This window comes from Lagenorhynchus albirostris, chromosome 14 (genome assembly GCF_949774975.1).
Source record: "Lagenorhynchus albirostris chromosome 14, mLagAlb1.1, whole genome shotgun sequence".
Taxonomy (NCBI): domain Eukaryota; kingdom Metazoa; phylum Chordata; class Mammalia; order Artiodactyla; family Delphinidae; genus Lagenorhynchus; species Lagenorhynchus albirostris.
Window position 1 is genome coordinate 72,974,905 of NC_083108.1, and position 12,419 is coordinate 72,987,323.

Genomic DNA, 12,419 nt, shown 5'->3' on the forward strand with positions numbered 1-12,419 from the left:
CTTTTGGCTTGAATTTTCCATTCTCTTCCATTTGTTGCTGGTGGCTAGAGCTTTTCACCTTGATGTATCCAAACCATCGTTTCCGTGTCCCCTGGAATCATGTAGCCTTTTTCTGGTTCTGGTTGACTGAGGATACATACATAGTGATCAGATGCTTCTGAAAGCCTCAGAGATTCCAGTGGGATCCTTCAGACTATAGTAAAGGCAGAATTGCCACGTTTGCTGAAACATGTGACTTCTAAACATGTCTGCCTCCCATACAGATTAAGGATGAGTGTGATCTTAATAGGCTGCATGTTATACCTGTAACCCAAATTGGGTCCAGCTGCTCCCCGCTCAAAAGCCATTAAAGAGGCAAGGTTAGTGAAAAGGAAAGCTTGCTTTATTTTGGATGCCGACAACGGGGCAGGGGGAGGGGGAGGGGGGAACTATCCAAAGGGCCGACTTTGCCCCCACCCACCCCTGACAATCAAGGGCAAGAGTTTTTATAGGCTGAGGGAGGGGGCTACATATAGAAACAGCACAATCAGCTCTGACAGTCATCTTGAAATGGGTTTTCGGTGGTCTGAACAGTGTCATCTTGATTGTTTTAAGTACACTGAATCCTCAGTTCCAGGACTGGTTTGTTCCCATTTTCTTGAGGCCAATTCTTGGAATCATGGCAGCTTATGTCATGGCTACAGTCTGGTCATCATGTAGTTAACTTCTTCCACCTGGTGGGGGTTTTAGTATCTATAAGACACTCACAGGATATGGCTCAGAATATCATCTGTAGTCTTTGAGAAGGAACTAAAGGTCCTTGACTTTGCTTACGGACTAAACTACTATTGTTTTCTCCTGTTTGACCGATTTTCTTTGCTTCTGCATTTTCTCACTTCTCTGATTAAACTTATTCTTTGTCTAAAGGTTTTCCACAGACAAAAGGCAGGCTGAGGACAAGTGGGGCAAGGACCATAGGGTCCTGCTCCATTTCATACCCATTTAGGATTATTCACTGTCCATGCATGTAATATTTTCAAGGAAAAGCTTAGGCACAGCTCTTTTTTGAGACTGGGAATGTCGGCACCTTTATTTGTCCAGCTTCCTGAACAAAACACCTCTTAGAAACTGCAACTTTAGAAAACGTATCAGAGTGAATAAAGTGCAGAATTGTTTACTTGAGCCCCTCAAAAATTCTGACAATCTCAGAGACTTTCACATAGTCAGTGCCCCAAAATGTTTGTGAAATGACTTGCCATTGAAATCAAAATATAATGAACACCCTCTTGTGTTTTTTTGAGGTATTGCAAAATTTAGCATTCGTTAGTTGGGAAAAATATCATCACTCTGTTATAAACGGTATGATTACGCACCGGGTTTTGCCACTATAAAGTGCTCATAAATTTGTTCAGTGCTTTATTAATTACAAAGTAAACATTTTTGCAGACACTAAATCATTTTAAGCCTCAACACGACTTTCCTATGAGGTAGGACTTTAAGATGAAAAAACTGAGGCTTGATTACAATAAATGTCTTAGCCGAGGTCACGCATACATTTACATTGAATCGTATCTCTTTGTGCTACAGAAAGACAGAAAACCAGTAGGCAGTTGTGCTGCAGAAAGGGTATTATCCTTCTAGCCGGGGATCACTTGCTATCTGATCTTATGATAAATCTCTGCACGTGAGTTTTCTTTTTTATAAAATGGGGATGATATTGACAATATTAATAATAACTCCCTAAAGTTTTTGAAGAAACTACAATTATTTTTATTGAAAAATGTGAAAGTGAAATATTATATTTATTGCATTATTTTTCGAACATCTTTATTGGAGTATAATTGCTTTACAATGTTGTGTTAGTTTCTGCTGTATAACAAAGTGAATCAGTTATATGTATACATATATCCCCATATCCCTTCCCTCTTGCGTCTCCCTCCCACCCTCCCTATCCCACCTCTCTAGGTGGTCACAAAGCACTGAGCTGATCTCCCTGTGCTATGCTGCTGCTTCCCACTAGCTATCTATTTTACATTTGGTAGTGTATACATGTCAATGCTACTCTCACTTCGTCCCAGCTTACCCTTCCCCCTCCCCGTGTCTTCAAGTCCATTCTCTATGTCTGCATCTTTATTCCTGTCCTGCCCCTAGGTTCATCAGAACCATTATTATTTTTTTTTAGATTCCATATATATGTATGAGCATACAGTATTTGTTTTTCTCTTTCTGACTTACTTCACTCTGTATGACAGACTCTAGGTCCATCCACCTCACTACAAATAACTCAGTTTCATCTCTTTTTATGGCTGAGTAATATTCCATTGTATATATGTGCCACATCTTTATCCATTCATCTGTTGCTGGACACTTAGGTTGCTTCCATGTCCTGGCTACTGTAAATAGTGCTGCAATGAATATTGTGGTACATGACTCATTTTGAATTATGGTTTTCTCAGGGTATATGCCCAGTAGTGGGATTGCTGGGTCATATGGTAGTTCTATTCTTAGCTTTTTAAGGAACCTCGATACTGCTCTCCATAGTGGCTGTATCAGTTTACATTCCCACCAACAGTTCAAGAGGGTTCCCTTTTCTCCACATCCTCTCCAGCATTTATTGTTTGTAGGTTTTTTGATGATGGCCATTCTGACCGTGTGAGGTGATACCTCAGTGTAGTTTTTTTTTGTTTTGTTTTGTTTTGTTTTTTTGCGGTACGCAGCCCTCTCACTGTTGTGGCCTCTCCTGTCGCGGAGCACAGGCTCCGGACACGCAGGCTCAGCGGCCATGGCTCACGGGCCCAGCCACTCTGCGGCATGTGGGATCTTCCCGGACCGGGGCACGAACCCGTGTCCCCTGCATCTGCAGGTGGACTCTCAACCACTGCGCCACCAGGGAAGCTCCATCAATTTTGTTTATCTTCTCAAAGAACAGCTTTTAGTTTTATTGATCTTTGCTACTGTTTCTTTCATTTCTTTTTCATTTATTTCTGATCTGAACTTTATGATTTCTTTCCTTCTGCTAACTTTGGAGTTTTTTTGTTCTTCTTTCTCTAATCGCTTTAGGTGTAAGGTTAGATTGTTTATTTGAGATATTTCTTGTTTCTTGAGGTAGGATTGTATTGCTATAAACTTCCTTCTTAGAACTGCTTTTGCTGCATCCCATAGGTTTTGGGTTGTCGTGTTTTCCTTTTCATTTGTTTCTAGGTATTTTTTGATTTCCTCAGTGATCTCTTGGTTATTTAGTAGCATATTGTTTAGTCTCCATGTGTTTGTATTTTTTACAGTTTTTTTTTCCCGTCAATTGATATCTAGTCTCATAGTGTTGTGGTTGGAAAAGATACTTGATACGATTTCAGTTTTCTTAAATTTACCAAGGCTTGATTTGTGACCCAAGATATGATCTATCCTGGAGAATGTTCCATGAGCACTTGAGAAGATGATGTATTCTGTTGTTTTTGGATGGAATGTCCTATAAATATCAATTAAGTCCATCTTGTTTAATGTCATTTAAAGCCTGTGTTTCCTTATTTATTTTCATTGTGGATGATCTGTCCATTGGTGAAAGTGGGGTGTTAAAGTCCCCTACTATTATTGTATTACTGTCAGTTTCCCCTTTTATGGCTGTTAGCATTTGCCTTATGTATTGAAGTGCTCCTATGTTGGGTGCACAAGTGTTTACAATTGTTATATCTTCTTGTTGGATTGATCCCTTGATCATTCTGTAGTGTCCTTCTTTGTCTCTTGTAAAAGTCTTTATTTTAAAGTCTATTTTGTCTGATATGAGATTTGCTACTCCAGCTTTCTTTTGATTTCCATTTGCACGGAATATGTTTTTCCATCCCCTCACTTTCAGTCTGTATGTGTCCCTAGGTCTGAAGTGGGTGTCTTGTAGACAGCATATATATGGGTCTTGTTTTCGTATCCATTCAGCCAGTCTATGTCTTCTGACTGGAACATTTAATCCATTTTCATTTAAGGTAATTATTGATATGTATGTTCCTATTACCATTTTCTTAATTGTTCTGGGTTTGTTTTTGTAGGTCTTTTCCTTCTCTTGTGCTTCCTGAGGAGAGAAGTTCCTTTAGCATTTGTTGTAAAGCTGGTTTGGTGGTGCTGAATTCTCTTAACTTTTGTTTGTCTGTAAAGGCTTTAATTTCTCCCTCAAATCTGAATGAGATCCTTGCTGGGTAGAGTAATCTTGGTTGTAGGTTTTTCCCTTTCATCATTTTAAATATGTCCTGCCACTCCCTTCTGGCTTGCAGAGTTTCTGCTGAAAGACCAGCTGCTAACCTTATGCGGATTCTCTTGTATGTTATTTGTTGCTTTTCCCTTGCAGCTTTTAATATTTTTTCTTGTATTTAATTTTTGATGGTTTGAATAATATGTGTCGTGGTGTGTTTCTCCTTGGATTTATCCTGTATGGGACTCTCTGTGCTTCGTGGAATTGATTGACTATTTCCTTTCCCATATTAGGGAAGTTTTCAAGTCTAATCTCTTCAAATATTTTCTCAGATCCTTTCTTTTTCTCTTCTTCTTCTTGGACCCCTATAATTCGAATGTTGGTGCATTTAATGTTGTCCCAGAGGTCTCCGAGACTGTCCTCAGTTCTTTTCATTCTTTTTTCTTTATTTTGCTCTGTGATAGTTATTTCCACTATTTTATCTTCCAGGTCACTTATCCGTTCTTCTGCCTTAGTTATTCTGCTATTGATTCCATCTAGAGAATATTTAATTTCATTTAGCATGTTGTTCATCATTGTTTGTTTGCTCTTTAGTTCTTCTAGGTCCTTGTTGAATATTTTTTGTATTTTCTCCATTCTATTTCCAAAATTTTGGATCATCTTTACTATCTTTACTTTGAATTCTTTTTCAGGTAGACTGCCTATTTCCTTTTCATTTGTTTGGTCTGGTGGGTTTTTACCTTGCTCCTTCATCTAGTGCATATTTCTCTGTCTTCTCATTTTGTTTAACTTACTGTGTTTGGGTTCTCCTTTTCTCAAGCTGTAGGTTTATAGTTCCCATTGTTTTTGGTGTCTGCTCCCAGTGGGTGAGGTTGGTGTAGGCTTGTGTAGGCTTCCTACACAAGGTGGAGGGGACTGGTGCCTGTGTTCTGGTGGGTGGGGCTGGATCTTGTCTTTCTGGTGGGCAGGGCCGCGTCCGGTGGTGTGTTTTGCGGTGTCTGTGAACTTATTATGATTTTAGGCAGCCTCTCTGCTAATGGGTGGGGTTGTGTTAATGTGCTGCTAGTTGTTTGGCATGGGGTGTCCAGCACTGGAGCTTGCTGGCCATTGGGTGGAGCTGGGTCTTAGCGTTGAGACAGAGATCTCTGGGAGAGCTTTCACCATTTGGTATTACATGGGGCCAGGAGGTCTCTGGTGGTACAGTGTCCTGAACTCACCTCTCCCACCTCAGAGGCTCAGGCCTGACACCCAGCAGGAGCACCAAGGCCCTGTTAGCTGCACGGCTGTGAATGTGGCAGTCTCCATTCTGAAGTCAGATTATGAGGGTCTACAGTAGCTGTTCAGCTATAAGAGGATGACTTGGGAGCCCTTTGTCTACGAGGCTGTCTCCAGCAGCTGGTGGCTAAAAGAGTAGGTCTCCGCATGTGATGCCAGAATCTTAAATGTTTATACAGAGGTCTTCACTGGGTTCAGTCACGGATTTGGTACAGATGGCCTCAAGAACACCTTACTCTCTCAAGGCTGTGTGCTTGAAACAGCTCCTAAGCCTGAGGGTCTACAAACTGCAGGAAGACGAGACCGCCCAGGGTGGCCTACAAGGCATGATTCTTGCCACGAACCCTCCTCCCTAAATGTTAATATTAAGATCAACATAATGGCTCACTCCCTCACTCAATTTTCTCATAAGGAAGTTCATGCAAACACCATCAAGAAAACCCAAAACAACAACAACAAAAACACACTGCAAATAACTTGGATATCTACTAGCACAGGAATTGACTAAATAGTGAACATCCATACTATGGAATATTATGCAGATATGGAAAAGACTGGGTTACATCTCAGTGTTCTGTCCAGAGTGGGTGCATCGGCCGAATGTGGTTATTAAGAACTGGAAATGTAGCCAGTTCACACTGAGATTTTACACATTGGCTGTAAGTGTAAAATACACACTGGGGCTTCCCTGGTGGCACAGTGGTTGAGAGTCCGCCTGCCAATGTGGTGGACGTGGGTTCGTGCCCCGGTCCGGGAGGATCCCATGTGCCGTGGAGTGGCTGGGCCCGTGGGCCTTGGCCGCTGGGCCTGCACGTCCGGGGCCTGTGCTCCGCAACAGAAAAGGCCACAACAGTGAGAGGCCCGCGTACAGAAAAAAAAAAAAATACACACTGGACTTCAAAGGTTTAACAAGAAAAAAAGAAGGTAAAATAACTCAATTTTTTATATTTATTAGTTATATGTAGAACGATATTATTTTGATATATTGGGTTAATAAACATATTTTTCAAATTAATTTCACTTGTTTCTTTTTACTTTTTAAAAGTGTGAGTACTGGATGTCCCTTGTGGCGCAGTGGTTAAGAATCCGCCTGCCAATGCAGGGGACACGGGTTCGAGTTCTGGTCCGGGAAGATCCCACGTGCCATGGAGCAACTAAGCCCGTGCGCCACAACTACTAAGCCTGCGCTCTAGAGCCCACAAGCCACAACTACTGAGCCCATGTGCCACAACTACTGAAGCCCTTGCGCCTAAAGCCCGTGCTCCACAACAAGAAAAGCCACCACAAGGAGAAGCCCACACACCACAATTGTAGTCCCCGCTCGCTGCAACTAGATGAAAGCCCGTGCACAGCAACGAGGACCCCGTGCAGCCAAAAATAAATAAATAAATTTATTTTAAAAAAAGAGTGAATACTAGAATCTTTAGAATTACATGTATGACTCACATTATATTTGTATTGGAAAATCAGTGCTGGTCTAGAGGGATGTTCATTATATTTTAAGAGAAAAAAATAAATCACAGAGTTTTATTTTTATACATATATACACACATATGTACATATTACACATATGTATGTGTAATATATACATATTATGAACCCATAAATATATACACATATTATGACTGCATTAAAAATATCCCTATATATGTTACGTGTTTGAGTGAGCGTGGGTGTGGGATATGTGTGTGGGTTCATGTAAGCATAGAGAAAAGTGTGGAAGGATACACACCAAACCATTAACCCTGGTGGGGGTTGGAGAAGGGAGGTTATATACATTGTAGAGCAGGGAAAATTACTGTTTTTATTTGACCTGTTTCAAGGAGCTCGTGTTGTTTTTGTAGCTGAGAGAGAAATTAAAATAAAGTGTATCTAAATAAATATTTCTTAAGCTTGTTATATGCCAAGCCCTGTGCTAGGCTCTGGGCATATAAAGATGAAGACCTCCAGGGAATTCCCAGGGACAGGGTTTCTATTTTATTCTCAGGAAGTAGTCAAATGGTGTGCGCAGTGAATGTTTCCTAGAGGAGCTAGTTGAGTTGGAGCTGAATCTTGCATGACACTTAGTTTTCCAGATGGAGACGAGTTTAAAGGGTATTCCAGACAGAAGGAATTAAACTTTGGAAGACAGGTATACAAGAAACAGCCAGAGGCCTTTGGAAACTGCCAGATTATGTGAGGAAGTAGAGGTAAAGGAAACTGAACAGGTAGGCATAGTTCACTTTTAGAAGGGCCTGATGTGTTAACAGAAGGATCTTCATTCAGTGCTAAAGGCTTTGAACTTCCTTCATAGAACAGGACATGACTAGATTTGTATTGTAGAAAGATCATTCTAGCTGCGGAGTGTACAGAACACTGGAGAAACTGGGGAAGCAATGGTTTCTGCATTCAAAAATCTTACAGTTTGGGAATTCCCTGGCAGTCCAGTGGTTAGGACTCAGCACTTTCACTGCCGTGGCCTGGGTTCAGTCCCTGGTCAGGGAACTAAGATCCTGCAAGCCTCACAGCAAGGGGTGGAGGCTGGGGGAAGCTTACAGTTTACTTTGGAAAAGAGACAAATGATAACCAGCATTTATCACATGCTTACTTTGCCAGGTACTGTTCTAAGTACTTCACAAACATTAACTCTTTTATTCTTCACAACCTACCCTATGGTGGGTAGCATTTTGATCCCTCCATTTTACAGAGAAGTAAATTGAGACACAGAGGACTCAAGTGACTTACCCAAGGACATCCAGGCAGGCAGGCAGGCTGGCTGACCTTTGGAGATTAAGAACTTAATCCTCATATGATATTGTGTCTTAGGTTTATAATGGAGTGTGTTCAGTTCTAAGCTAGGATAGCTGTCTTGGGGACCATCTAAGATGGACTGGGAGAATCAGATTATTCTATTCCAGAGGAGATGACCTCTAGCCTGAGATCAGTGGCATGGATGAGAGTTCATGGGGATGGGGGTCAGAATCCTCCAGGGAAACGGAGTAGATTGTTTAAAGGCCTTGAGCTGGGAGAGAACATGGCTATTGAGAGGAACTGAAAGTTTTTCAGTATGGCTGGGTCATAGAGTGGTGGGGAGAGAAGGGACTAGTAAAGTGAGCTGGGACAAGACCAGGTGGTTGTTAAAAATTTTTTTTGACTGCATCCTAAAAGCAATGAAAAGCCATTGAAGGGCTTCCTTGGTGGTGCAGTGGTTAAGAATCCGCCTGCCAGTGCAGGGGACATGGGTTCGAGCCCTGGTCCGGGAAGATCCCACATGCTGCAGAGCAATTAAGCCTGTGTGCCACAACTACTGAAGCCTGCACGCCTAGAGTCCATGCTCTGCAACAACAGAAGCCACTGCAATGAGAAGCCTGCTCACCACAACAAAGAGTAGCCCCCACTTGCTGCAGCTAGAGAAAGCCCACGTGCAGCAACGAAGACCCAACGCAGCCAAAAATAAATAAATTTATATATAAAAAAAGAAAAGCTATTGAAGTGTTCAATTTAAGGAGCAACTTGTTTTGCATTTTAGATTACTGTGGCTATTATGTGGTGAATGGATTGGAGAAGGCAAGCCTGCAGGCCTAAGATCAGTCAGGATGTTGTTTGGGTCATCTGGGGGGCCAGGCTTCAGGGGAATGGAGAGAAACAGGCCGGACAACTGCTTGTTGAATACCTATTACCTAAATTAAACTGGCATATATTAAATACAATTTTTTTAAGGATTTTTGGGTAACATCAATGCTGAAGCAGTTAGCATACTGTATGAGAATTCTTTGTATAGGAATGAGATGGGGAGCATTGGGAGGAAAAAATGAGGATTTTGGAGCTCTATAGATGTGGGTTTGAATTCTGGCTCTGCCATTTACTAGATCTGTGGCCCTTAATGAGTCACAGGAGCATTCATCAGGTAAAAAAGCTCTACCTTCTCACTCTGTTCTGAGCTACCTCATCTCCATCATCTCCAATATTACAGTATTCTACTATTCTGGTCTCTGTTTCCAGCCTTGCCCTCTTGATCCAATAACTCAAAGTACCCAAAGTAATACTTTTAAAGCATAGATTACATTCATTTTCTGCTGAAAATCTTTCAGTGGCACTCCATTTTACTGTTCATTTAAATAGCCTCTACAACCCCATACCATCTCTACCCCTTTCTCACCTCCTTTCTACTATTCTCCTTACATCTCCTATACCCCTCCCATCTCCTACTGTGCTCCAGCCAGAGACTTCTTCATTTTTCTTCAAATACAGGAGGCAGCCTCCTGCCTCAGGGCCTTTGCACCGGCCTCTCTCTGACCTTTAAATGTTCTTCCCCTAAATTATTCCCACTGACTGCTCCTTTACTCAAATGTCATCCTTAGTGAAGCCTTCCATAAGTAACCTATTTAAAATAATATAAAGGGCTATGGAAAAAAGAAGGGAAATGAGGACCGGAGTATTATCTTGTGTGTTTTATTTATCTTGATTACTGTAGCTCCTCCCATGAGAACACCAGGATTTTTGTCCTTTCAGTTCACTGTTGTATCCCCATAGTCAAAAATCAGTGCCTAGCAGATAGAAAACACTCAGATGTGTCCTTCTAATGATATTTAATACAGCTAATAATCACAAAGCACTTATTAAATAGGCCAGGCCTAGTTCTAAACATTTTACGTATTTAATCCTCCCCATAATCCTACGAAGAAAATACAATTACTATTTTCATTTTACAGAAATGAAGGAATGGAGGAAACTGAGGCTCAGAGAAACCAAACAACTTTCCTAAGGTTACACAGCTAGTAAGTGGAGCGACTATTTGTGGAATGAAATGAATGAAATTCGACTTGGCGCAGGGATGGAGATTGACACGGTGGGAGCGGATGCGATCAATTCACGCGAGTGCGTGCAACTTGAGCGCGCAATGCACCGCCTGACGCCAAGATCTAAAAGAGGGTGAGAAAGTGCTTTGGAAACAGCGCGGAGAAGGCTCCAGTGAGCCACCGAACTGCCATCACCAGCCGCCGCTCAGTCCACGGCGGCATGGAAGCAGGAAGTAGCGGCGGGCGTCGCGTGGGGTGACGTCACAGCGGCGCCGGCAGCGAAAGGCGGGGGAGGAGGAGGAGCGAACCGGGCTTGGGGGGCGGCTGCACAGTGTCTGGGATCCCCAGGCCTGGAGGGGGGTCTGCGCGCGGCCGGCTGGCTCTGCCCCCCGTCCGGTCCGGAGCGGGCCTCCCTTGGGCCAGCCCGATGTGACCGGGCCCAGCGGAGCCTGAGCTAGGAGCGGGTCCGTCGCGGAGCCGGAGGGCGGGAGGAACATGACATCGCGGAGGTGAGGAGCCCCGAGGGCCCGGCGCGGGCCTCGGCCCGGCCCCCGCCGCTTTCGTTCAGCCCCGCCCGGGAGGAGGCGGCCCAGCTGGGCTTCGGACTCCCGCCCGGGGTCGCGGGGGCAGGCTCCGTCCCAACCACCTAGCCCTCCCGGGCCCGGGGGTCCGGCCCCACCGCGCCCCCACCCCTCGGGTCCCCATTCATTTCCTGCCTCCCCGAGTTCCGGCTCCCGCAGCCCTGGGGATGCCCGTCTGGACGGGGCAGGTAGAACCGCCCGGGGAACCGCGGACGCCAGCGGCCCGGCTCGGCGCCGCATTCCTGACCCATTGCCTCATGAGAATTGCCTCATGGTGATTCCGAAATAACCCCGCTCACTTGGGGAGGCTCCTCGGCCTGGGACGCGGGAGGGGAGAGTAGGGGCCAGTTGCGCGGGGCCAGGCCCCCGACGGTTGAGTCGCTCTGGGTCCCTCTGCCTCTTGCGCGCATTTGGGGGCTTTACTCAGGATCCCTGACCCCTTTATATGCCTCTTTGCATCTCCTTTCCCCCCCACCCCTCACGTGCCAGAAATGGAAAAACTGACTGTATCTGCAGCTATTAGAAGTATTTCCTTCCTCTGCGATCTTCGCTTTGGGAGATGGAAGGGAAGGGAGCTGTATGTCTAGTTATTTAATCCTTCACAACCTTAAAAGTCAGGTAACATTAATTACCCCCGTTTTACGGATGTGGAAACTGAGGCTCAGAAGAAACATGCTAGTAAATGATAGGATTTGAACCTAAGAGTCAGAAGGAAGGTTAGTGAATTAATGAGATCCTTTGAAAGCTCAGGGTAATCATACTACTAATAGCTAACATTTATTTAGCTCTTACTGTATGCCAAACAAGTTTAATCCTTGCTATAACTCTATGAGGTAGGTATTGTTTTCCCCGTTCTAAAGATGAGTAAAGTGAGTTTCAGAAGTTAGGCAACCTGGGCTTCCCTGGTGACACAGTGGTTAAGAATCCACCTGCCAATGCAGGCGACACGGATTCGGGGTTCGAGCTCTGGTCGGGGAAGATCCCACATGACCCGGAGCAACTAAGCCCTTGCGCCACAACTACTGAGCTTGTGCTCTAGAGCCCGCGCTGTGCTCTAGAGCCCGCAAGCCACAACTACTGAGCCCATGAGCCACAACTACTGAAGCCCGCACGCCTAGAGCCCGTGCTTTGCAACAAGAGAAGCCCACGTACCACAGCAAAGAGTAGTCCCCGGTCCCTGCAACTAGAGAAAGACCGTGCGCAGCAACAAAGACCCAATGCAGCCAAAAATAAATAAATAAAATAAATAAATTAAAAAAAAAAGAAGTTAGGCAACTTGCCTAAGGCCACTCAATCAATAAATGATGGAGCCAGAACCCTCTTGTTAATTACCAGGTTACTATTATTTTATAAGTATTGCCAATAATTTGTAAGCCTTAATTTTGTTGTTAAACAGTAGTGTGATCTACTGTTTTCAGATAATGATCCTGCTATTTTGTATTTCCACTCTTTATATACGATTCATATATAAGACCCATTGTTTAGACTTCATTGTCCTGTTATGGTCACCATCTTAGACATTTGAGAAACTGTTTCAAGCTGTTGGAGTTATTTGAATGAGAGACTTTTCAAAATATTAGGAATGTCTTCTCAGAAATACCTGCACATTATTCATTCATGGAATGAAAA

At 43.7% G+C, this 12,419-nt stretch overlaps 1 protein-coding gene across 4 annotated transcripts in view; it reads left to right on the forward strand.

Moving 5' to 3' along the window:
• Nucleotides 1-10,526: 10,526 nt before the first annotated feature.
• PTPN11 (protein tyrosine phosphatase non-receptor type 11) overlaps nt 10,527-12,419 on the forward strand; it is a 79,707-nt gene continuing 77,814 nt past the window's right edge. For all 4 annotated transcript variants that reach the window (XM_060170485.1, XM_060170487.1, XM_060170486.1 and 1 more), the window contains exon 1: nt 10,527-10,718. In XM_060170485.1, coding sequence (XP_060026468.1) covers nt 10,705-10,718 — 14 coding nt within the window. In that variant the 5' untranslated portion in view covers nt 10,527-10,704. The remainder of the gene's footprint in view (nt 10,719-12,419) is intronic.